This window comes from Hyla sarda, chromosome 4 (genome assembly GCF_029499605.1).
Source record: "Hyla sarda isolate aHylSar1 chromosome 4, aHylSar1.hap1, whole genome shotgun sequence".
NCBI lineage: Eukaryota > Metazoa > Chordata > Amphibia > Anura > Hylidae > Hyla > Hyla sarda.
Window position 1 is genome coordinate 167,054,982 of NC_079192.1, and position 26,904 is coordinate 167,081,885.

The window sequence follows — 26,904 nt, forward strand, 5'->3', positions numbered from 1 at the left end:
TGCCTCATTGCAGGTCATCAGAAACAAGGTCAAGCTGGAATTTCTAAAACCAGCCTTAGACTAGGTTCATACTCTGTTAGTGCTCCCATTAGTCATATCTGTTAAAAGCAGGGTGCCAATGTATACTGTTGTGGGAGCAGCAAACTCCATTGTTTCTATGGGTGACTCTGTTCGGGACCTATGCGCTATTTCAAAAGCGCAGCTGCCCACGCTTTTAAGTCCACTTAAAATAGCGCGTAGGTCCCAAACTGAGTCACTAGGGGACTCCATTCAGTCATAGTAATCAATAGGGTTCACTGTTCCTGTTAACAGTATGCATCGGCATTTCGCATGCATTAAAGGGGTATTTTGGGTTTATACATCTTATCCCCTATCCAAATCAATCCAATCAATGTATGATCACAGGGGTCCTGACGCTGGGGACCCCCACGATCTATGTGCAGCCCCGGCATTTTGTGCTGAGCGCTGCCTCTGAGACGGGGACATGACGCTACAGCCACGCCCAGCATAGACATGAATGGAGGGCGTGGCGTGATGTCGCTTGTGGGCGTGATGTCACGTCACCGTCTCGGAGGCAATGCCTGGAACAGAATGCCGGGGGCTGCACAGAGATCGTGGGGGTCCTTTGGAAAGTGGATAAGATGTATAAACCCGGAATACCCCTTTAACATAGTATGAACCTATCCTTAGGCTAACTTGTTAGGCTAAGTTTCCACACAGGCTTTTTTTCTGGCATTTTTTGGAAAACTGCCACTACAGTTTTTAAGCCAAAGCCAGAAGTTTGTTCTAAAGGAATGGGAATTTTAAAGGAAGGCCATCTCCTCCCCTATGGATCCACTTCTGACTTTGGCTCAAAAACTGCTGTGGCAGTTTTCCAAAAAAATGGCAGAAAAAAAAACCTGTGTGGAAACCTAGTCTTCAGGGTGTTTCTGCTACAGGAGACTGCATATTGTTAAAGGAATTGGTCTCCTCTGAAGTCTTTGAGCTAAAGGACAAGACCCAAAGAACGCCTTGAAATATATTGCTAATGAGTCGCTTTCCCTTTCACATGTATTATCCCTCTAAATTAAAAGTGCATTGCTGATATAAAGAACAGTACGCATAAGGCCAGATTCATACAAGTAAAAATTTTCTACCACCTGTGGGGAAATCTTTGACAATTCTAAACGCATGCACATATTTCTGCACAGAATACATCTGCAGCATGTGGATGAGATCAGCAAAGTCCACCTATGCTGAGCACAGGTAAGACCCCTTTCACACTATAAAATGTATCCGTTTTAAAGATCCATTCAATGTTCCGTTATAAAAACCCTTAAAATCGTCTGTTAAACGTCTGTTACAAAATCCCATTATAGTCTATGGGATTTTTACATTATCCGTTTTAACCCCTCATAGCCCGTTATTAATAACGGACATTATTTTGTGACGGGAGAAACTAACGGGAGAAATAGTGCATGCACTATTTCTTCCGTTCTTTCTCCAATCACAAAATAACATCAGTTATTAATAACGGGTTAAAACTGATAATGTAAAAATCCCATAGACTATAATGGGATTTTGTAACAGACATTTAACGTCCAATTTTAAGGGTTTTTATAACGGAACATTGAACGAATCTTTAAAACGGATTAATTTTAAAGTGTGAAAGGGGCCTTAGATCAGAGGAATTTCCGCCAAAATGGTAAAAACTAGCCTGGTCTAATATTATGTACATTTTTCACAATATATAGAAACAAAAGCACAAAATAAGTCATAGCCTAAAAACAGAATGATAAAAAAGACAGGGAATAGAACATATGATTTTCTTTATATAAACAACTCTATTTCACATAAAAACCTTCAATAAAAAAAAAGACATTTTGCAACAGCATCAGGAATGCAGTATCTTTGGAAGGACCTTCTGTAGTAGTAGTGCAGTCTGTAGATTCCCTGTGACATGTAAGCGACCTGTTGTGTAAGCAATCATGGGATTCAAGTCTCCTCGAACAACAGACAGGAGATCGGCTTCTGTAATCTCTAGAGTAACATCAGGGGAGAAAGTGAGGATTCCCATGCCACAAAGTCCAGATCCTGTAAGGAGGAAGATAGAGAAAACATTTGATGGATACGGAAATAGGGTGAAAACAAAACAATACATAACAGCAGGCATGGGAACCTCCTGAGGATCATGTCTTAATGTATCTACCTGATGTTAAATCAAGGAAACATGCAGATCTCTTCCCATCTTTTTGGATCACGAAGAACTGATATGAAGACCTTATTTCTGAAACCAAAGATTCTGACAGGATTCTTTCCAGTCGAGACAACATCTCCTCTAATGAGAGATCTGTAACCGCTACAAAACAAAGACATTGTAACATTATCACAGTTTTAAAGTGAATTTGTTATGGTGCTGGCCACCAGATTTTCTCCTAACACTAAATTAAACAAGTTCACACACCAAACTGGTTTATTTTTACTGTGAAGAGGGGAAAAAGCTGCAGTTAGACATCTATGGCAGCCAGAGATCTCCCTTGGGACCAAAGGATTTGGCATACTGAATCCAACAGGTCTGATCCCTCTTCCCTCTAACGTGTAGGAGAGAGAGTTGGGAGGCCCCTATACACAAGATTATTGGTCAGTTTTGGCTGACATACAAAATGGAGTACGAATTCTAATCTTTGAACCGCTGTGACAAGACTTGCAGCAGTAGTCATGTATTGTGAATGGGAGTTGTATTTTTGCAACAGTTGGGAATACAATCTTTGTAAAACTGTTTTAGAGCCGTGTATTCTCCAGCTGTGTGCCTCCGGCTCTTGCAAAACTACAGACAAAGGATGTGTGGGCATGCTGGGAGTTGTAGTTTTGCAACAGCTAAAGGCAACACTGCTCTAACAAAGTGCTTTACAAACACAGCAGCTCCAGCTGTTGTAAAACTACACCTCCCAGCATGCTTGAACAGCCAAAGCTTTCTCTGACTCCTGAATGACAAAGAAGCTGATCAGACATTCAGGAGTCTTTGAAAGCTGAATGACACACATAGTGACAGCTATGTTGATTAGCATCCAGCTTTACTAGGAACAGATAGAAAATGTATGCATACAAACTACTGTGCAGTGATTTGCAGACTGCTCCCAGACTCAGAGCTGATGAGTCATCCACAGTGAGGGAGACGGACACACCCCCTCCACAAAGGGAGATAAAGAAAGTGAGCAAGACATAAATGCTATTTGTTAGGTATATATAGGTCCTAGACACATACAAATTGTATGTACATGATCAGGATAAGATACTGAGTAACATATTACTTTTTTTTTTTTTGCACTATGACAGGTACACTTTAAAAATATTTATTTTATCCAGCAAACTAAAGATATTTTCTGATAATCGCCTGGAACTTAGAAAACCCTTTGAACCAATGACAATTTTAAAATGAAGCTTCTTTATGAATTCCCTAATGCACTAAAGGTGGTCCACTGAAAAACAACTTATCCCCTATCCACAGAATAGGGGATAAGTGTCTGATTCTAGCGGTTGACCTCTGGGACCCCCGCAATCTCTCAGAAAGCCATTTCCTATTCAGGAGATCTTAGGGGTTCCAGCATTCTGACCCCCCACGATCAGACACACATATAAAAGAATGGAATTTTAGCTGGACTGCTGGCGATTTCATTTTTATTCTTGAACACAAGCCTAGTGTCCTCAATACACGACACTTGAAATTGAGGCCAAAAATTCTATCATGGTTTTATCAGGCTACAGAATCTTGTTTTTCACAGTCCACGAATCCTTTAGGTGCTTGGGCTTTTTTTTTTTTTTTTTGCAAACTCCAGATGGGCTTTCGTGTGTGTTTTACTGAGCAGAGGCTTCATGCTGGCTTTGTTAACCTACTGGAAGTTTTTCCGATATGCACACAGTGATCATTGGCTTTTTGGTCATCAAATAATGGGGTATTGAGGGCAGAATTATTGGGAAAAACTTGATTTTTAAATTATAGAATAAGGCCTCAACATAAGATGTGAAAAGACTTTATGAATGCGGTTTTAATACACACATTTTAATATCATATTTAGATATAGTCGAAAATTGTCAAACCTGTAGATGGTTTTGTATCTTGTGCTGAAACTTGCGTAGCTATTGAGACAAACTGCATGATCAGTTGCTCTAATCCACCATTTGGGTTTACAGCTTGTGAGGTGAGGGGCACATGCTCTTCGTGGGGTTGCATGACAGCTTCCACAAGGAGGTCCACATGCTCTACACAAACTCCCAAAGGCTTTACCTGTTCATTAATATCCTCCTGAAAGACAATGTAAGATAACAGCAATAATCTGTACATATTCTGCATGCCCAAACAAATATGTAAATACACGCGCACATGCTCTTTAGCCGCAGGGCTCGTACATTAACATAGTTGGTGAATTAGTTGTGGTGCTTAAAAGCAAAAGTAGATGGAGTTTCTGTAGACACAAAGGTGGCAACATAAATAGCACTAATGCTATATTTACACAGTAATGCCGATAAAATTACTTTACTTATTTACACAGTATAATTGGAACAAAATGATTTACTTATAGAACTGTTTGAAGTTGTAATTCTTGTAAACTTTGTATACTCAGCAAATACTCTATTTCCCAGGATGATGTTAAATGACTTCTTTTCCTGTTTACTAACCTTAAAATGTTCTCCTAGTCGCATTTTGTCACCATAAATCTCTCTGAGATACTTGCGGCCAAAGTTCTGCACCAACAGATTTTCTGCTGTGTTCTGGATAACAAAATTAAGGTCCTGGACTGACAGCACAGATAGTACAGGATCACATACTCTAAACTGTACACCAGCTTCTACGGATACAAGCACATCGTCACGAGACTTGACCTGAAAATATTAGGGTGGATTCATGGTTAAAAGATAGCAGATAAAGTCATAAATTCCTACATTTTTAAAACATATGTCTGGAAAATAGTTTTTACAACAGCTTCCTGTGTATGACCTGAAACTTTGAAAGTCCTTGTATTTGTTTGCCCTTTTATTGTTCTTCTTTCTACAAAACTAATACTCGAAGCAAACCCATATTTTTCATTATATCCCTCGTAGTGTATGGCTGTTTATGTACAGCACCTACAGGCAATGCTGCAGGAAAGCGATAATTACAACCTTATGGTAATTTGATTATCTGGAACCCATAATAACACACAGGAGAGAGAGCCAATCAAAACGGAAAGGAACCCTGCAGATGTAAATAGGTGGAGCCTCTCACCTTTTCTCAATTCATTTTTCTCTATGTACTCTGTGAGCCAATAACCAAAGAAAACAAAGGGGGGAATGCAAGTTATCGGTTGCAAAATATTAAATTAATAATACTAATAATATATCATTAGTACTAATAATATATTATTTAATCATATCACCCAAAACAGCACTCTGGAGAGACTGCAAACACCCAGGAGGAAATATCCCTAGGGAGGGATCACCACCTGGAACACCTTACGCCCAAAGGTAAGGTCAGCATTAGAAGGAAGATGTCGATGATAGTGTCTAAAGAAAGAAGTAGGAGAAAGTCAGGTAGCTGCCCTACAGATATATCTTCATCGAAACCATTAGCCCAAGAGACTGCCATCTTGGAATGTTACCTTTAGTGTCCGATTTCCCCTTACTTCCGAGTCCTGAAAACTGAACAAATAGAGAGCTAACCTGACACAATTCCCTGGTAACCTCCATGTAACACAGAACACACCTTTTTACATCAAGACCAGACAATTAAATTATCTCTTTCTCTAAGAATTACAGCAGAGACTGGACCTATAAAATATATGAAACCCGGAGACCACCTGAGAGAAAGGATTTAAAGTATATGGGAATTCACTGAATGAACCTGCAATTAGTAAACCCTATGGGAAGCTGCAGGTAAAGACCACACTACTGATTTTACAAATCTGCTGTCACGCTGGGCAGGGGATAAGTGCGGCCCTAAACTGACTCACACCCTCTGGGGTCTGTATTATGGTGGGTGGTGATTCTGGGGTCTTTATTCTGGTGGGGCCTGATTCTGGGGTCTGTATTCTGGTGGGGACTGATTCTGGGGTCTGTATTATGGTGGGTGGTGATTCTGGAGTCTTTATTCTGGTGGGGACTGATTCTGGGGTCTGTATTATGGTGGGTGGTGAATCTGGGGTCTGTATTATGGTGGGTGGTGATTCTGGGGTCTGTATTATGGTGGGTGGTGATTCTGGGGTCTGTATTATGGTGGGTGGTGATTCTGGGGTCTGTATTATGGTGGGTGGTGATTCTGGGGTCTGTATTATGGTGGGTGGTGATTCTGGGGTCTGTATTATGGTGGGTGGTGATTCTGGGGTCTGTATTATGGTGGGTGATGATTCTGGGGTCTGTATTATGGTGGGTGGTGATTCTGGGGTCTGTATTATGGTGGGTGGTGATTCTGGGGTCTGTATTCTGGTGGGGACTGATTCTGGGGTCTGTATTATGGTGGGTGGTGATTCTGGAGTCTTTATTCTGGTGGGGACTGATTCTCGGGTCTGTATTATGGTGGGTGGTGAATCTGGGGTCTGTATTATGGTGGGTGGTGATTCTGGGGTCTGTATTATGGTGGGTGGTGATTCTGGGGTCTGTATTATGGTGGGTGGTGATTCTGGGGTCTGTATTATGGTGGGGGCGGATTCTGAGGTCTGTATTATGGTGGGTGGTGATTATGGAGTCTGTATTATGGTGGGTGGTGATTCTGAGGTCTGCATTATGGTGGGGTCTGATTCTGGGGTCTGTATTATGGTGGGTGGTGATTCGGGGTCTGTATTATGGTGGTTGGTGATTCTGGGGTCTGTATTATTGTGGGGGCGGATTCTGGGGTCTGTATTATGGTGGGTGGTGATTATGGGGTCTGTATTATGGTGAAGTCTGATTCTGGGGTCTGTATTATGGTGGATGGTGATTCTAGGGCCTCTATTATGGTTGGGGCTGATTCTGGGGTCTGTATTATGGTGGGGGCTGATTCTGGGGTTTGTATTATGGTGAGTGGTGATTCTGGGGTCTGTATTATGGTGGGTGGTTATTCTGGGGTCTGTATTATGGTGGGTGGTGATTCTGGGGTCTGTATTATGGTGGGTGGTGATTCTGGGGTCTGTATTATGGTGGGTGGTGATTCTGGGGTCTGTATTATGGTGGGTGGTGATTCTGGGGTCTGTATTATGGTGGGTGGTGATTCTGGGGTCTGTATTATGGTGGGTGGTGATTCTGGGGTCTGTATTATGGTGGGTGGTGATTCTGGGGTCTGTATTATGGTGGGTGGTGATTCTGGGGTCTGTATTATGGTGGGTGGTGATTCTGGTGTCTGTATTATGGTGGGTGGTGATTCTGGTGTCTGTATTATGGTGGGTGACAATTCTGGGGTTCTGTATTATGGTGGGTGGTGATTCTGGGGTCTGTATTATGGTGGGTGGTGATTCTGGGGTCTGTATTATGGTGGGTGGTGATTCTGGGGTCTGTATTCTGGTGGGGACTGATTCTGGGGTCTGTATTATGGTGGGTGGTGATTCTGGAGTCTTTATTCTGGTGGGGACTGATTCTCGGGTCTGTATTATGGTGGGTGGTGAATCTGGGGTCTGTATTATGGTGGGTGGTGATTCTGGGGTCTGTATTATGGTGGGTGGTGATTCTGGGGTCTGTATTATGGTGGGTGGTGATTCTGGGGTCTGTATTATGGTGGGGGCGGATTCTGAGGTCTGTATTATGGTGGGTGGTGATTATGGAGTCTGTATTATGGTGGGTGGTGATTCTGAGGTCTGCATTATGGTGGGGTCTGATTCTGGGGTCTGTATTATGGTGGGTGGTGATTCGGGGTCTGTATTATGGTGGTTGGTGATTCTGGGGTCTGTATTATTGTGGGGGCGGATTCTGGGGTCTGTATTATGGTGGGTGGTGATTATGGGGTCTGTATTATGGTGAAGTCTGATTCTGGGGTCTGTATTATGGTGGATGGTGATTCTAGGGCCTCTATTATGGTTGGGGCTGATTCTGGGGTCTGTATTATGGTGGGGGCTGATTCTGGGGTTTGTATTATGGTGAGTGGTGATTCTGGGGTCTGTATTATGGTGGGTGGTTATTCTGGGGTCTGTATTATGGTGGGTGGTGATTCTGGGGTCTGTATTATGGTGGGTGGTGATTCTGGGGTCTGTATTATGGTGGGTGGTGATTCTGGGGTCTGTATTATGGTGGGTGGTGATTCTGGGGTCTGTATTATGGTGGGTGGTGATTCTGGGGTCTGTATTATGGTGGGTGGTGATTCTGGGGTCTGTATTATGGTGGGTGGTGATTCTGGGGTCTGTATTATGGTGGGTGGTGATTCTGGGGTCTGTATTATGGTGGGTGGTGATTCTGGGGTCTGTATTATGGTGGGTGGTGATTCTGGTGTCTGTATTATGGTGGGTGGTGATTCTGGTGTCTGTATTATGGTGGGTGACAATTCTGGGGTTCTGTATTATGGTGGGTGGTGATTCTGGGGTCTGTATTATGGTGGGTGGTGATTCTGGGGTCTGTATTATGGTGGGTGGTGATTCGGGGGTCTGTATTATGGTGGGTGGTGATTCGGGGGTCTGTATTATGGTGGGTGGTGATTCGGGGGTCTGTATTATGGTGGGGGGTGATTCGGGGGTCTGTATTATGGTGGATGGTGATTCTGGGGTCTGAATTATGGTGGATGGTGATTCTGGGATCTATATTATGGTGGGTGGTGATTCTGGGGTCTGTATTATGGTGGGTGGTGATTCTGGGGTCTGTATTATGGTGGATGGTGATTCTGGGATCTATATTATGGTGGGTGGTGATTCTGGGGTCTGTATTATGGTGGGTGGTGATTCTGGGGTCTGTATTATGGTGGGTGGTGATTCTGGGGTCTGTATTATGGTGGGTGGTGATTCTGGGGTCTGTATTATGGTGGGGTCTGATTCTGGGGTCTGTATTATGGTGGGTGGTGATTCTGGGGTCTGTATTATGGTGGGTGGTGATTCTGGGGTCTGTATTCTGGTGGGGACTGATTCTGGGGTCTGTATTATGGTGGGTGGTGATTCTGGAGTCTTTATTCTGGTGGGGACTGATTCTCGGGTCTGTATTATGGTGGGTGGTGAATCTGGGGTCTGTATTATGGTGGGTGGTGATTCTGGGGTCTGTATTATGGTGGGTGGTGATTCTGGGGTCTGTATTATGGTGGGTGGTGATTCTGGGGTCTGTATTATGGTGGGGGCGGATTCTGAGGTCTGTATTATGGTGGGTGGTGATTATGGAGTCTGTATTATGGTGGGTGGTGATTCTGAGGTCTGCATTATGGTGGGGTCTGATTCTGGGGTCTGTATTATGGTGGGTGGTGATTCGGGGTCTGTATTATGGTGGTTGGTGATTCTGGGGTCTGTATTATTGTGGGGGCGGATTCTGGGGTCTGTATTATGGTGGGTGGTGATTATGGGGTCTGTATTATGGTGAAGTCTGATTCTGGGGTCTGTATTATGGTGGATGGTGATTCTAGGGCCTCTATTATGGTTGGGGCTGATTCTGGGGTCTGTATTATGGTGGGGGCTGATTCTGGGGTTTGTATTATGGTGAGTGGTGATTCTGGGGTCTGTATTATGGTGGGTGGTTATTCTGGGGTCTGTATTATGGTGGGTGGTGATTCTGGGGTCTGTATTATGGTGGGTGGTGATTCTGGGGTCTGTATTATGGTGGGTGGTGATTCTGGGGTCTGTATTATGGTGGGTGGTGATTCTGGGGTCTGTATTATGGTGGGTGGTGATTCTGGGGTCTGTATTATGGTGGGTGGTGATTCTGGGGTCTGTATTATGGTGGGTGGTGATTCTGGGGTCTGTATTATGGTGGGTGGTGATTCTGGGGTCTGTATTATGGTGGGTGGTGATTCTGGTGTCTGTATTATGGTGGGTGGTGATTCTGGTGTCTGTATTATGGTGGGTGACAATTCTGGGGTTCTGTATTATGGTGGGTGGTGATTCTGGGGTCTGTATTATGGTGGGTGGTGATTCTGGGGTCTGTATTATGGTGGGTGGTGATTCGGGGGTCTGTATTATGGTGGGTGGTGATTCGGGGGTCTGTATTATGGTGGGTGGTGATTCGGGGGTCTGTATTATGGTGGGGGGTGATTCGGGGGTCTGTATTATGGTGGATGGTGATTCTGGGGTCTGAATTATGGTGGATGGTGATTCTGGGATCTATATTATGGTGGGTGGTGATTCTGGGGTCTGTATTATGGTGGGTGGTGATTCTGGGGTCTGTATTATGGTGGGGTCTGATTCTGGGGTCTGTATTATGGTGGGTGGTGATTCTGGGGTCTGTATTATGGTGGGTGGTGATTCTGGGGTCTGATTCTGGGGTCTGTATTATGGTGGGTGACAATTCTGGGGTCTGTATTATGGTGGGTGGTGATTCTGGGGTCTGTATTATTGTAGGGGCGGATTCTGGGGTCTGTATTATGGTGGGTGGTGATTCTGGGGTCTGTATTATGGTGGGTGGTGATTCTGAGGTCTGTATTATGGTGGGGGGTGATTCGGGGGTCTGTATTATGGTGGATGGTGATTCTGGGGTCTGAATTATGGTGGATGGTGATTCTGGGATCTATATTATGGTGGGTGGTGATTCTGGGGTCTGTATTATGGTGGGGTCTGATTCTGGGGTCTGTATTATGGTGGGTGGTGATTCGGAGGTCTGTATTATGGTGGGGTCTGATTCTGGGGTCTGTATTGTGGTGGGGTCTGATTCGGGGGTCTGTATTGTGGTGGGGTCTGATTCTGGGGTCTGTATTATGGTGGGTGGTGATTCTGGGGTCTGTATTATGGTGGGGGCGGATTCTGAGGTCTGTATTATGGTGGGTGGTGATTATGGGGTCTGTATTATGGTGGGTGATGATTCTGAGGTCTGTATTATGGTGGGGTCTGATTCTGGGGTCTGTATTATGGTGGGTGGTGATTCGGGGGTCTGTATTATGGTGGTTGGTGATTCTGGGGTCTGTATTATTGTGGGGGCGGATTCTGGGGTCTCTATTATGGTGGGTGGTGATTATGGGGTCTGTATTATGGTGGGTGGTGATTCTGGGGTCTGTATTATGGTGAAGTCTGATTCTGGGGTCTGTATTATGGTGGATGGTGATTCTAGGGCCTGTATTATGGTGGGGGCTGATTCTGGGGTCTGTATTATGGTGGGGGCTGATTCTGGGGTCTGTATTATGGTGGGGGCTGATTCTGGGGTTTGTATTATGGTGGGTGGTGATTCTGGGGTCTGTATTATGGTGGGTGCTGATTCTGGGGTCTGTATTATGGTGGGTGGTGATTCTGGGGTCTGTATTATGGTGGGTGACGATTCTGGGGTCTGTATTATGGTGGGTGGTGATTCTGGGGTCTGTATTATGGTGAGGTCTGATTCTGGGGTCTGTATTATGGTGAGGTCTGATTCGGGGGTCTGTATTATGGTGGGTGGTGATTCGGGGGTCTGTATTATGGTGGGTGGTGATTCGGGGGTCTGTATTATTGTGGGGGCGGATTCTGGGGTCTGTATTATGGTGGGTGGTGATTATGGGGTCTATATTATGGTGGGTGGTGATTCTGGGGTCTGTATTATGGTCGGTGGTGATTCTGGGGTCTGTATTATGGTGGATGGTGATTCTGGGTTCTGTATTATGGTGGGGGCTGATTCTGGGGTCTGTATTATGGTGGGTGGTGATTCTGGGGTCTGTATTATGGTGGGTGACGATTCTGGGGTCTGTATTATGGTGGGTGGTGATTCTGGGGTCTGTATTATGGTGGGTGACGATTCTGGGGTCTGTATTATGGTGGGTGGTGATTCTGGGGTCTGTATTATGGTGAGGTCTGATTCGGGGGTCTGTATTATGGTGGGTGGTGATTCTGGGGTCTGTATTATGGTGGATGGTGATTCTAGGGCCTGTATTATGGTGGGGGCTGATTCTGGGGTCTGTATTATGGTGGGGGCTGATTCTGGGGTCTGTATTATGGTGGGGGCTGATTCTGGGGTCTGTATTATGGTGGGTGGTGATTCTGGGGTCTGTATTATGGTGGGTGCTGATTCTGGGGTCTGTATTATGGTGGGTGGTGATTCTGGGGTCTGTATTATGGTGGGTGACGATTCTGGGGTCTGTATTATGGTGGGTGGTGATTCTGGGGTCTGTATTATGGTGAGGTCTGATTCTGGGGTCTGTATTATGGTGAGGTCTGATTCGGGGGTCTGTATTATGGTGGGTGGTGATTCGGGGGTCTGTATTATGGTGGGTGGTGATTCGGGGGTCTGTATTATTGTGGGGGCGGATTCTGGGGTCTGTATTATGGTGGGTGGTGATTATGGGGTCTGTATTATGGTGGGTGGTGATTCTGGGGTCTGTATTATGGTCGGTGGTGATTCTGGGGTCTGTATTATGGTGGATGGTGATTCTGGGTTCTGTATTATGGTGGGGGCTGATTCTGGGGTCTGTATTATGGTGGGTGGTGATTCTGGGGTCTGTATTATGGTGGGTGGTGATTCTGGGGTCTGTATTATGGTGGGTGGTGATTCTGAGGTCTGTATTATGGTGGGGTCTGATTCTGGGGTCTGTATTGTGGTGGGGTCTGATTCGGGGGTCTGTATTGTGGTGGGGTCTGATTCGGGGGTCTGTATTGTGGTGGGGTCTGATTCGGGGGTCTGTATTATGGTGGGTGGTGATTCAGGGGTCTGAATTATGGTGGGGTCTGTATTGTGGTGGGGTCTGTATTATGGTGTGGACTGATTCTGGGGTCTGTATTATTGTGGGGTCTGATTCTGGGGTCTGTATTATGGTGGGTGGTGATTCTGGGGTCTGTATTATGGTGGGTGGTGATTCTGGGGTCTGTATTATGGTGGGTGGTGATTCTGGGGTCTGTATTATGGTGGGTGGTGATTCTGGGGTCTGTATTATGGTGGTGGGGGATTCTGGGGTCTGTATTATGGTGGGTGGTGATTCTGGGGTCTGTATTATGGTGGGTGGTGATTCTGGGGTTTGTATTATGGCGGGGTCTGATTCTGGGGTTTGTATTATGGCGGGGTCTGATTCTGGGGTCTGTATTATGGTGGGATTCTGGGGTCTGTATTATGGTGGGTGGAGATTCTGGGGTTTGTATTATGGCGGGGTCTGATTCTGGGGTCTGTATTATGGTGGGATTCTGGGGCCTGTATTATGGTGGGTGGTGATTCTGGGGTTTGTATTATGGTGGAATTTTGGGGTCTGTATTATGGTGGGTGGTGATTCTGGGGTCTGTATTATGGTGGGTGGTGATTCTGGGGTCTGTATAATGGTGGGTGGTGATTCTGGGGTCTGTATTATGGTGGTGATTATGGAGTCTGTATTATGGTGGGTGGTGATTCTGAAGTCTGCATTATGGTGAGGTCTGATTCTGGGGTCTGTATTATGGTGTGTGGTGATTCTGGGGTCTGTATTATGGTGGTGATTATGGGGTCTGCATTATGGTGGGTGGTGATTCTGAAGTCTGCATTATGGTTAGGTCTGATTCTGGGGTCTGTACTGTGGTGGGGTCTGATTCATACTACCTGTTGCTCACCGCTTTTGGATGACAAGCCGACAAAAACTGGTGACCTGCCTCAGCTGAGAGGGCTTTTCCTGTATGTCAGCACATAAGTGCTGAGAGCAAGTACCTAGGCACCTTCAGAATAAAAGCAGCGGAAGAAAGTGCCAGGGAGTATGCATTATTTTTAATACACCCTCACCACTCAAAAATGTTTTTTTTTTTTTTATAAATTCTGAAAATCTAATACACAGCACAGACCTGCAATATAAAGTTTAACTAAATAAAGTAGAACAAACAATTTCTTTGAATGAGGAAACAGTACTAGCACTGTATTCGGTGTTTATCCTTTGGGGGTTTTCTTTTGATTCTCTAGCTTTACAAGTGATATTTATCCAGCTTTTATAAAAAAAAAAAAAAAAAAAAAAAGAATGTGCTATTAAGAGCATATCCATGAGGATGCAAGTTACTACATGCATTTTGAGGTACCCAAGCAGTTTTAATTCTGGAGTTCTCACCTTACATGGCTGTATTCTGAACGCTCTTATTCTCATGTCTACTCTTTGAAGCTGGTCAATAAGAGGGAGCAGTAGGATAAGTCCAGGACCTTTAGGTGGACGTATCCGACCAAGGCGAAACACCACTACCCTCTCATAATCTGGAACGATCTGTTAAAATAAAATAGTAATAAAATCACATTCAGTAAATATTAAGGATGCTCCAATACCATTTTTTTATGGTGTACCAATACTTTTTATAAGTACTTTTTTTTTCAATGTCACGTGACAGGGTTTACATTTTTTTTCTTTTTTTATGGGAAAAATGGGTGTTTGTTTAGTTTTTATTAGAGGAAGGGCTTTTTTTTATATATAAAAAAAAAAAATTTGATTGAAACTTTTTGAAAAGGGGGGTGATTCAAACTTATTAGGGAAGGGGTTAAGGAGTTAATTCACATTTATTACATATTATTTATTTTATTTTTTTTTTACACATTTTTCTCACAATTTTTTAGTCCCCATAGGGAACTATTACACACTGATCAATGCTCTGCCATAGCATAGCATTGATCACTGTTATCGGCGCTCCTTTACTACTGCCTACGATGGATGGCTGCAGTATAGGTGCGACAATCAGATGGCACAGAGCATGGTAAGGGACCTCCGCCCATCCTCTCAGCTGATCCTGACACACAATTTTACTGAGGTGATCAAAATCAGCATCCCTGAGCTAACCGGCAATTCATTTCAGATTTTTAAGATGCCGCAATCAACTTTAATTGCGGCGGCGTTTAAAGGGATAATGCCGAACATTACTGTGATCGGTGATGTCCAGCATTAGCTACGGGTCCCGGCTATGACATGTGCTGAGCGCGCTGCTTAGTTCAGTAGCGTGCACAGGGCACCTCCGTGATTTTATATTGTTCATGCCAGTGGCGTAAGTTATAGCGAAAGTTTACACTAGCTCAGAGCTAGCTTACATTTTTACATGCAGCAGCTTTACTAAAGACTGAATGTGAAGACAGCTAATGTGTATAGGCACCTTAATCATGCCTGTATGTATGTAGGCGTTTATTTTTTCCAATGCAAAACTAAGCCATGAAAATACAGCCTCATCCTGGTGGCGCTATTACCCTCAAGCTAGAGATCTGCACTCTGTGAATAAGGTAGAAAGCTCTTGTAAGGCTACGTTCACATGGCTGTTCTCTCCTGTCCTGCTATTCTCCCATCATTGCTGCTAAATGGACCATACTAACAAACAGATGCAAACTGATACAGAGGGATGACATTAAAGTGGTACTCCGTTGCTTAGACATCTTATCCCCTATCCAAAGGATAGGGGATAAGATGGCTGATCGCGGGGGTCCCGCCACTGGGGACCCGCCGCTGGGGACCCCCGTGATCTTGCATGCCGCACCCTGTTAGAATCAGTCCCCGGAGTGTGTTTGCTCCGGGTCTGATTACTGTCAATCAAGGGGACGGAGCATTGTGACGTCACGGCTCCGCCCCCTCAATGCAAGCCTATGGGAGGGGGCGTGACAGCTGTCACGCCCCCTCCATAGGCTTGCATTGAGGGGGCAGAGCGTGACGTCACACGGGGGCGGAGCCGTGACATCACAATGCTCCGTCCCCGTGATTGACAGTAATCAGACCCGAAGCGAACACGCTCCGGGGACTGATTCTAACAGGGTGCGGCGTGCAAGATCACGGGGGTCCCCAGCGGCGGGACCCCCGCGATCAGGCATCTTATACCCTATCCTTTGGATAGGGGATAAGATGTCTAAGCGCCAGAGTAACCCATTAAGTGGCATCCTGTTGTATCAATTTTAATCTGTTTGTATCCTTTATTGGTTGCTCCCACCTTTTCTGAGAATGCTCAGAAGTAATAATGGATCAAAAACGGATTGAAAAAAAACGGAATAGGAATAGGAACCACACGAGTGCAAATGGGTGACAAAGCACTGTAAAAAAAAAAATCCCAATAACGTCAATGGGATCTATTTACAGCCATTTGCAAAAGGCTTGAACAGATTTGATAACGGGCATGAATTAACGGGGACAGAAGTTAATGTGAACGAGCCCTAAGATGGTAGTTACTGCATATTTGGTGCATAAGGGACTTGATTGAAACCAAGGTAAAGGGGTACATACATATTCTAATGCTAAATGCAGTTTTTCTGTGGGTCACCTCCACTTTACAGAATATTTATACCTTTAGGAAACACCAGATGGATATAGGTAAAGTGAGGAGAAGAATTATAGCTGAAAGGCAGGTAATCCACACGTGACAGCACCACGTCAGCCATGAGTGAGAGGCATCTGTTGAGAAATACATGTGTGTGCTTAGCTTCAGAAATGTAACATATTACAGCAAGCATTGTCAGATATAGCAATTTAGGATTTCTCTTATTAACCTTTGTGCTTTTGCTATTTATGAGTAACCTATTACCAATTTCATGCAGCCTGAACCACAAGTCATCAGTGGTCCACCGTGGCTTCTCCACGGCCGTGATAAAAAAAAAATGTCACACAGGCAGGAAATGGGGTAAATAAAATAAAAAATTATAATAAAAAAAAAGAAACAAAACCTATATTCACCCCTCAGCTTGTAGCCACTATTGCTACTGTTTCCCCTGCTAGTGCTGCAATGACATCCTTATTCAGTGAGAATGTGACACTGCAGCCAATCATTGGCCTCATACATGTGACCACTGAGGCTAGTAATTGGCTGCAGTGTTACATGGTCAATGTTCAGGGTTGTCACTGCAGCACTTCTAGCAGGGGAAACTGGAACAAGGGCAACAAGGGTGGGTATGATGTTTTTTTTTTTTTTTTTTTTTTTTTATCCTATTTATCCCATTCCTGCTCCTTGGCAGTTTTTAAAAATCTCAGCATGTTGAGGTGGTTTTTTTCCCCATAAAAGAGTGTGTTTTATGTTGGGAGCAGTAGTAGCTGCCCTAAGGGACAGATCGGGAGAAGGGGGCGGCCTGTGGAACTGCTCTGCTCCCCGGCACTGTACTGTACTCCGGAGCGGTGATGTAAAGAGAACTTCACATCACAGATTCATATTTTCCACTGAGAGTTGTGATTGGCCAGATGGCATTTATTAAAATACAGTAAATACATTAGTAATAAAAAGTTAAAATGAAAATAAAAAAGATATTAATTTAAAAAAAAGACATGGACCCCTTATCCATTTTTAATATTGCAGGGTACATTTCAAGTCCCTGCTGACACACATAAATTGTTTCCTGCTTAAAAAATAAAATAAAAAAAGCTTTGTTATAAAAATAGAAAATTTGTTCCCTACTGCATTTTTTTGGGTACCCAAATAAAATTCGGAAAAGACTCCCGCAGGGAAACCGCTAAAGGGGCCAAAAATGCAATTTCCACAGAAAGGTAAAAATGCCAGAAAAACCGACAAAACGCAGGGAAAATCAGTGACCGTAACTAAAAATTAAACAAATGGCAGAAAAAAAAAACACAAGTGGAAACCTAGCCTTAGGGCTCGGACATGTCCTGTCTCATAGACGGCAATGCAGTCCAGCAGAATTCTGCCTAAAGACTTAACATGTTCATTCTTGGCCAAAAACATCTCCAGTGTGAGGGTATCTTTGGTTGGGGTGGTGGGCAATGAATATGCTTATGATTCTATGCTTGTTTGATTTGTCATTTTACTGTATTAGGGCCAGTTCACACCACGTTTTTAGCAATACGTGACCGTATCCAGGGGGGAGCAAAAACCGGGCGCTCCCATATCCCAGCCGGCCCCGGCCCGTATGTAATGCATTTCAATGAGCCGAGAGTCAAACGCAGACTCAGGTTGGCAAATTTTTGTCCCGTATACCGTTTTTCTGCACCGACCTAAAACCGTGGTATAGGTTTGGCATAGGGTGTATGTCTCACTGCTTTCCTCATAGGTTTTTCTTTTGGCCTTTTTGGAAAATTGCCCTTGCAGTTTTTGAGCCAAAGTCAGTAGGAAGAAGTTTAAGTCCTTTCTATATATTTCCTATTCCTTTGGAATACACTTCTAATTTTGGCACAAAAACTGCAGTGGCAGTTTTTCTAAAAAATTGCCAGAAAAAAATCTTTGTGGAAACCTAACCTGAATCTGAGTTATTTTGTGCCTTTTCTGTTTATTTGGTGCCCCTTATCTTGGAGATACACAAGTCTGCATATAAGCTGTAGACATAAAATGACAAGAAATTGCATCAGCAAATTTGTTTTATCTAAAACTAGCTGAGTACCCGGTGTTGCCCGGTTTTTCCTTCCTAATCCTTGTTGTGGAGGAAAATCAACAGAGGAAGCTTTTGACTTCATATCCCGTCCTCATATATTGTTGTCATATCCCAACACCATATCCCGTATTTTGCGACAATTATAGTAAAGAAAACCTGACTAAACCCGTTGATAAATGTCCATAAATATGTGTACCAGGTATTGAAATATCTCCAGCCGTACAGAAGTTATGTGGGAACATACATTTTCATTGATTTGCATTGGACTTTAAACGAAAACCCCGACCCTCACAAATGGGGGGTAGTTAAGGGTTAAATTAACTATCCTATATTTTAAGTGGACATATAAGTAACATGTGACCAAGTATTATCGAAATATCTCCAGCCGTTTGGAAGTTATGCAGTAACATATTTCCCATAGACTTGCATGGGACTTTAAACAAAAATCCCGACCCTGGAAAATGGGGGTGAGTAAGGGCAGTGGCGTAGCTATACAGGTCGCAACGGTCGCCAATGGCGACCGGGCCCGTTAACCAGGGGGGCCCGCAGGGCCCCCCTTGCCACAATCACATTATGGCCGGCACCGCCATTAATTAATCAGCATGACTGCAGCCGCTGCTACCAGACCTGTCTGTCTGGCAGCAGCGCAGTCTACATGAGGAGGACCTGGGGTGGAACCTGAGTGACTATCCCACCCCTGGCATGGCACGTACGGCGCCAACAGGAAGCCCTGCCTCTCTCCTTCCGCAGTGACTGCCCGTAATCTCACCTAGTCACACCGCCTGCAGGACCGTCAGTCACAGCCCGGTAATCCGCCAGCAGGACCGTCTGTCTGACTGCTTCCCTTTCCTCCGCGCATTATAAATGAACGGCGCTGCAGTGTGCAGCGCCGTTCATTTATGGCAGTTTTCTTCAACCTGCGGACCTCCAGATGTTGCAAAACTACAACTCCCAGCATGCCCGGACAGCCGTTGGTGGTCCGGGCATGCTGGGAATTGTAGTTTTGCAACATCTAGAGGTCCGCAGGTTGGAGACCACTGATTTAAGGCATGCCTATGAAGTTAGAGCAGGAACTCCTGCGCTCACTTCAAAGTAGTTGCGCATAGTGACATCCTCTGATGTCAGAAGCCAGTGTTTTCCAACCATGGAGCCTTCAGCTGTTGTAAAACTACAACCTTTGGCTGTTTGGGCATGCTGGGATTTGTAGTTTTGGGTCTCCTGCTGTTGCAAAACTACAACTCCCAGCATGCCCGGAAAGCCAAAGGCTGTCTGGGCATGCTGGGAGTTGTAGTTTTGCAACAGCTGGAGGTGCCATGGTTGGAAAACACTGGCTTACAGTAAATGTCTTAAAAGGAGTACTCCAGGATGCAAAAATTGTCATTCAGACTGCCAGCAGTAAAATAATAAATATACATACTTGCTGTTGCTCCCCTGGTGCCTCCAGTAACCCGCTCTGGCCTCCGCCCCGATCCTTTTCCTGGTTGCCGGTGGTCGGTGAGTCACACTGCCGCTAAGCCTATCGCCGGCCGAGGCGGGGCTTGGCTGAGTGCAGTATGACTCACCGACCACCGGCAACCAGGAAAAGGATCGGGGCGGAGGCCAGAGCGGGTTACTGGAGGCACCAGGGGAGCAACAGCAAGTATGTATATTTATTATTTTACTGCTGGCAGTCTGAATGGCAATTTTTGCATCCTGGAGTACTCTTTAAGTTAGAGAAATATATATTGTGAACACCCCTCTTATCATAAATCATCCTGTACAGATTAACATTAGGGTAGAGTTACATGTAACATCCGCAGCCAATGACTTGACTCTATAGAGTGCCTCCTGCTGGTTTCCCCCTTGTGTGCTGCTCACAACAGCAATCTGCCACTAACAAGCAGCCACACAGGGACCTGCGAGTCACCACGGGCACATGCTATGTTCTCGGAAACATCATGGAGCGGCTGGTAGCGGCGGATTGCTGCTGTAAGCAGGACACGGGGGAAAACAGCTGGAGGCACACTATAGGGTCAAGTCATTGACCGATCAGCAGAGTAACATACACTACTGATCTGTTACATGTGACCCTACCCTAAGGGTGCATTCACATGTGCGTATTTTTGCTGCAGATTTGGTTCAGCAGATTTTGCTGCCCATTGACTTCAATGGGTAGCAAAATGTACCACAGCAAATCTGCAAATCTGCAGCAGAAAATTTCTTGAATCTGTGGGGGGAGGGGAGGGGCGATTTGTGGGCTGCACACGTTCAGCCATCCTGAATAATGGTATCTGCTTGTTCATGAGGTGATCATAGAATTTGGGGTCCGGAGGCAGCGTGTGTATGTATGGTGTGTGTGTGTGTATGTACTGTATGTACTGTATGTATGAATGATGTGTGTGTATGTACTGTATGTATGATGTATGAATGATGTGTGTATGAATGATAGGTGTGTGAAAACAAGATGTATGTATGATGTGTGGAGATGTATTATGCGGGGGGATCTGGAGGCGGCGGGTGTATGTATGATATGTGTATGCATGATATGTGTGTGTGTATGTATTATGCATGTGTGGGGTGGGGGGGCGGAGGCGGCGTGTCTATGATGTGTGTGTATGTACTATATGTATGAATTGTTCGTGTGTGTATGTACTGTATGTGGCAGTATTATATTCAGGGGGTACATTGGGTGGCAGGATTATATTCAGGGGGTACATTGGGTGGCAGGATTATATTTGGGGGGTACAGTGGGTGGTAGTATATGCAGGAGGTACAGTGGATGGTAGTTTTATATTCAGGGGGTACAGTATTTAGCAGAATAATAATGATTATTGTCTTCATACAGAGGATGAGGAGCCTATGATGTCCGGGCGTCAGACTCTGCAGAGAAGATGGAGCTGGAAGACGTCCTGACGTCTGAACCAGATGAAGAAGAAAAGAAAAGACAACAGAGAAGACATCACTCAGGTCACTGATATCATTGTGTATTCTCCTGACTGTCCTATCAGCTGGAGTCACTTGTTCCACAGTGATGATGGGTGATGCTGTACCCTAATCTGGGGCTCTCCAGCTGTTGTAAAACTACAACTCCTATAATGCCGGAGGCTCTCCAGACATGATGGGAGTTATAGCTTTATAACAGCTGGAGAGCAACTGGAACCAGGGTGATTGAGTGATTGGTGGGGGCCCCAGCAGTTGGACCCCCACTAGAAAAATGGTCTGCTTATTCTTAAATGCCTGGGCATATGTTTTGTCTGTCTGGCCTGCCTGTTAGTCACTTATATAGTTGTGTATTCTCCTGACTGTGTCTCATCAGTGCTGTAGTCACTGAAATGTTTATGCGGCAGAGTAGGGGATCGTCCGAGATTGGGGAAGAGGGTTGTCAGGTGGTAGGGGGGCCCAAGGCAATTTTTCGCACCGGGGCCCTTGGGTTTCTAGCTACGCCCCTGAGTAAGGGTTAAATCACCTATCCTATGTTTGTTGTTGACATATAAGTAACCTGTGTGCCAAGTTTCATGTTAATATCTTGGACGTGATGCTGGAACATACACACACACTGAGATATATATATATATATATATATATATATATATATAGATAGATAGATAGATAGATAGATAGATAGATAGATTAATGGGATCAGTGAGAGATGGTTGTGATGATTTTATTAAATAATCAAGATAATGAAAAATAGGGATGATGCTGGTACTTGTACAAATTTCTCCAATACCTGATGTCCGGCATTAACCCTTTAGATGCTGTGATCATAGTTGAACACTGCCTGAAATAACAGTCAAGTCCTGAAATAACTGCTTGTTATTGGGATCACTGTGTTGAAATAGCGGTGTCCCGATTCCGATGTGCCGATCCCATACCATGCTCCGTGTTGCCCGATCGTCGCTCCTATACTGCAGCCAGCCATGGCAGGCAGTAGTAAAGGAGCACCGATAACATTGATCTATGCTATGCTATGGCACAGCATTGATCAGTATATCTACAGATTGCATGTATGGGGATATATAAATAAATAATAATAAATGTGAATTAACCCCTTCCTTAAAAAGTTTGAACCACCCCCATTTTTAAAAAGTTTAAATACATTTTTTTGTTTTTTTCAATATAAAAAAGCACTTCCTCTAATAAAAACTGAAAACACCCCCCCCCCTTTTTCCCCCCATTTAAAAAAAAAATTAAAATAAAAAAACCCTGTCACATGACATTTAAAAAAGTATCAGTACTCGCACTTGGTCTTAACCCCTTCCCTCCCCAGGACATAAGCGTGCGGCAGGGGGATTGAGGCGCTGCCAGGGGACGCAGCAAAGATCGCCGCTGCGAGGCTATTAACCCTTTAAGTCCCGCTATCAAAGCTACAGTTGCTTGCAAAACGTCTTTGGGTGGGTTCACACCACAATTTTGTTATACGGTTTCATTTAAAAAAAATGTAAGCAACCGCACAGAAAACCATGCCCATAGACTTCCCATTCAAAACCGTATGCACCATATTGTATACGATTGTCTCTGTTTTTCAAACCACACGGTTTTTTACCTTTTTTTTTCTGGACAGAAAACCGTAGCCTACCACGGTTTTTGGTCGGGTGAAAAACCGTATTAAACCGCTTACATTTCTTTTTTTTCAGTGGGAACCGTACAGAACCATATGTGTGTACGGTTCCATCCAGTTTTCACCATTTGGTTTTTGACTTTCCACATTTTTTTTTTCTTGGAATTTCAATCAAACAAGTGAAACTTTATTCATAATGGAGTGAAAAGTTCAAAACTTATGTTTTTTTCCCCTTAAAAAACGGATGCCAACGGACATAATTTTCCAAACCGCATACGATTTTCAACCGTATACAGATAGAAATTTGTACACACGTTTTGATACAGTTTAGTCAGGTTTTGAGGAATCAGTTTTTTTTTAATCAAAAACCTGATACAGGAACCGTATAGCAAAATCATGGTGTGAAACCAGCCTGTGTTCATTCACACATCAAGGAAAAGTGGTAGCAGTTATCACCTGCCAATACGAGGGCCGACCTCACCTGTACAATACAGTGACCCCCCGACCTATGATGGCCCCGACATACGATCATTTCAACATACGATGGCCTCTCAGAGGCCATCGCATGTTGAAGGCAGAATCAACATACGATGCTTTTGTATGTCAGGGCCATCGCATAAACGGCTATCCGGCAGCGTAGACTGCTTCAGCTGTCACCGGATAGCCGTTTACGGTGCCCCGCGTGGTCCGCTGACGATCACCTACCTGTCCTCGGGGCTCCGATATGTCCTCTTCGGGATCCCCTGCATCGTCGGCGCTCTCCATTGTCGTCATCACGTCGCTGCGCACGCCGCCCCGTCATCCAATAGGAGCGGCGTGCGTAACGACGCGATGGCGGCGACGGAGAGCGAGGATGCTGGGGAAGCAGAGGCCTTGCCGGAACGTTGGGACGGCGACATCCATGGCAACGGTGACGAGTGGTGACGGTCCAGAGCGGCGGGGACAGGTGAGTACAACTTCCTCTACCAGTGGTCTTCAACCTGCGGTCCTCCAGATGTTGCAAAACTACAACTCCCAGCATGCCCGGACAGCCGTTGGCTGTCCGGGCATGCTGGGTGTTGTAGTTTTGCAAAATCTGTAGGTACGCAGGTTGTAGACCACTGTCCTATACTTTACATTGCACGGATCCCTCAACATACCATGGTTTCAACAAATGATGGTCCATTTGGAACGGAGTACCATCGTATGTTGAGGGACCATTGTATATTGCTGTACATATAACTGCCTATATGAGAGTTCAGTAACTGTTCACACATAAAGAAATATTACCTGGTTTTGTAGCTGGAGTCTGTCCTTCTAGTGTGTGCGGTAAGGCTGAGTACTTATACTTCTCCCACATGGTGGAAACCTGCTACTAATAATATCACTGAACTCCTAGGGTAATACCCCGTAAGAAGACACCACACAAGTGCATGACAGCTGCGGTATCCTCCATAGAAAACTGCCCGGAATCCCTGAGAACGTCGCCAGGATGGTCAGTTACATTTGTCTCTTCCTGGTTACTATGCATGCATGACAGGGGTGACGTAAGTGACAGGGCCGCCCTGTCACTTACGTCACAGCAGTGTCATGTGACTTCAGTGGAGGGGAGGACTAACTTGCACTGCGGAGAGGTTACATGTGCGCAGAAAGTAACAAATCCTGTGTTTCCTACCTTGTGGGAAAGGAGTCTGCAGCCTGGACCTCCACTCTACACTGGAAACATGTGACCTCCACTCTAATTTTCCTTTTCCTTTTAAATCAACTTTATTGTAACAACCAACCACCAAATAGACAATATCTACTAGATAATGGGGACAATAGAGATACTAGAAATGGTATAAATAGAAATAGAGGTTAAAAATTTAGAGTGAGAATCAAATCTCTTATATAACTATTTATTAATTATAAATAACATCCTCTGCAGGGCCCTTGCATCGGATGCGAGACATAAAATACAGTGAAAGATACAAATGGATGGTTATATCCGAGGTTATTAAATTATATTATAAACACATCGGGGAAGATTTATCAAAACCTGTATAGAGGAAAACTTGCCCAGTTGCCCATAGCAACCAATCAGATCGCTTCTTTCATTCTTAGAAAGGCCTGTGAAAAATGAAAGAAGTGATCTGATTGGTTGCTATGGGCAACTGGGCAAGTTTTCCTCTGCACAGGTTTTGATAAATCTCCCCCATAAAACATATAGGATTGTGGGTTCAGTATCCTTTGTGTTCTCAAGTATTATTGTTGAACTTTTATGGATATTATCACTTGTCATGTCCTTTTCTATTCATTGAGAGCTTTGTATTAACAATCATTTCTTTGTGTGTATCACTGTACTGTACCTTGTTCACTGTTTATTCGGTCTTAGGACTGTAGTTACCGTAATTACTGACTGGAAGCAATGATTTTCCTGTTCTTCTCAGCCTCAATAAATGCTTCATGGTTTGACTATTAAAACATATAGGATGATCCCAAATGAGCAAGGGGAATATAAGTATGATGTATTGCACGATAAGAAGACAGGAGAGTAAATATGCTACTGTGGAAAACCGGGGGAAGGTGTACTCCCGTCTAGGACTGACAATTTGTATGTCCGTTCGGCTGTCACTTGTAAGGTGAGTATACTGTTGTTCAATAGCGCTGTAGGTACAGATAATTTGTACCACTGCAAATTCTAGTGGCTTGGACAGCACCGGGCCATTGGGACACTATGTGAAAGCGTTCAGCAGCTCTGTAGATACCAATGTCTTATTCTATTTCACTAGATTGGCCCAGGTGGCATAGTGCCGATATAATATGCAAAAATAACAAGTGTAGTATATGGTAGAGGCGCTCGGCAGCGCTGTAGATCCCTTTATCCTGTCCATTTTTACTTGATTGGTCCTGATGGCACAGGGCCAATATGATATACTAGTCACAAGTGAGATACTGTATGGGGCTGGTAGTATGTACCTCTTACCCACTCCTGGTTAGTAGATTGTCTGTAATATGAGTTCGTATCGCTGGCTCAAGCCCTGGATCCTATAGTACGGGTGAGCCGGTTATCAGCATGTGTGATGTACCAGCAGGGCCGGACTGGCTTACCGGGATAATCCCCGGTAGGCTGCTCGTCCCTTGGGCTGGCAGTGGCCGGCCCGTTCTTCGCTGCCCAATGCGACAGCAGTGCGGGCTGGCTATTATCAGGACCTGCAGCTGCAGAGTGGCAGAGCAGAGAGCTATAAGCTCCCAGCCCTGCCACTCACTCCACCTACCGACGGGAGGCCATGCAGGACGTCCGTGTCACGGCAAGGGTGGCGCAATGATATGACGTCATCATGCTGCCTACAGTGTGACAGTTGTGCAAATAAAAAAACAAAAAAACTTTTTTGGCTGTTAAATAAAACCAGTCGTCACTGTCAGTTCACGTCACAGTTGCCAGTTTTTTCGCCTGCAGGGCAAATTGTGTCACCCTAGTGCAAATCACATTAGGTGTGACAGTTGTGCAAATTAAAATAAAACATGCCTTTTTTGGCTGTTAAATAAAACCTGTCGTCACTGTCAGTTCATGTCACAGTTGCCAGTTTTTTTGCCTGCAGGGCAAATTGTCACCCTAGTGTAAATCACATTAGGTGTGACAGTTGTGCAAATAAAAAAATTTAAAAAAACTTTTTGGGCTGTTAAATAAAACCAGTCGTCACTGTCAGTTCACGTCACAGTTGCCAGTTTTTTTGCCTGCAGGGCAAATTGTGTCACCCTAGTGTAAATGAAATCTAACTTTTGTTGGCATATTATAAGAATGTCTAATCTGTAATTTGATGCCTTTTGGAGATTTTTTCCATCTTTCCTTGGCTTCTTTATGCACATTAATACAAATTTTTACCTGGGGTGCCCAAACTTTTGATCCCCACTGTATAAAAATATAAAGGGAACACTAAGATAACACATCCTCGATCTGAATTAATGAACTAAATCGTAAGAAATACTTTCATCTTTACATAGTTGAATGTGTTGACAACAAAATCACACAAAAAGTATTAATGGAAATCTAATTTATCAACCGATGGAGGTCTGGATATGGAGTCACACTCAAAATCTAAGTGGAAAATCACAGTACAGGCTGATCCAAC

The 26,904-nt window shown here is 44.4% G+C and overlaps 1 protein-coding gene across 3 annotated transcripts; it reads right to left on the bottom strand.

Moving 5' to 3' along the window:
- Positions 1-1,793: 1,793 nt before the first annotated feature.
- Positions 1,794-24,811, bottom strand: STOML1 (stomatin like 1). 3 transcript variants are annotated; one of them, XM_056572639.1, is made up of 7 exons: positions 24,083-24,807; positions 16,248-16,354; positions 14,057-14,206; positions 4,657-4,860; positions 4,078-4,282; positions 2,189-2,338; positions 1,794-2,073 (listed from the first exon to the last, which is right to left on the bottom strand). In XM_056572639.1, the coding sequence occupies exons 1-7, from the start codon at positions 24,150-24,152 to the stop codon at positions 1,874-1,876; spliced, it is 1,086 nt and encodes a 361-aa protein (XP_056428614.1). In that variant the 5' UTR covers positions 24,153-24,807; the 3' UTR covers positions 1,794-1,873. The 3 variants fall into 3 exon arrangements, with proteins under 3 accessions (XP_056428614.1, XP_056428615.1, XP_056428616.1); XM_056572640.1 differs by having other exon boundaries at positions 2,189-2,329; positions 24,083-24,803; XM_056572641.1 differs by lacking the exon at positions 2,189-2,338 and having other exon boundaries at positions 24,083-24,811.
- Positions 24,812-26,904: the final 2,093 nt, after the last annotated feature.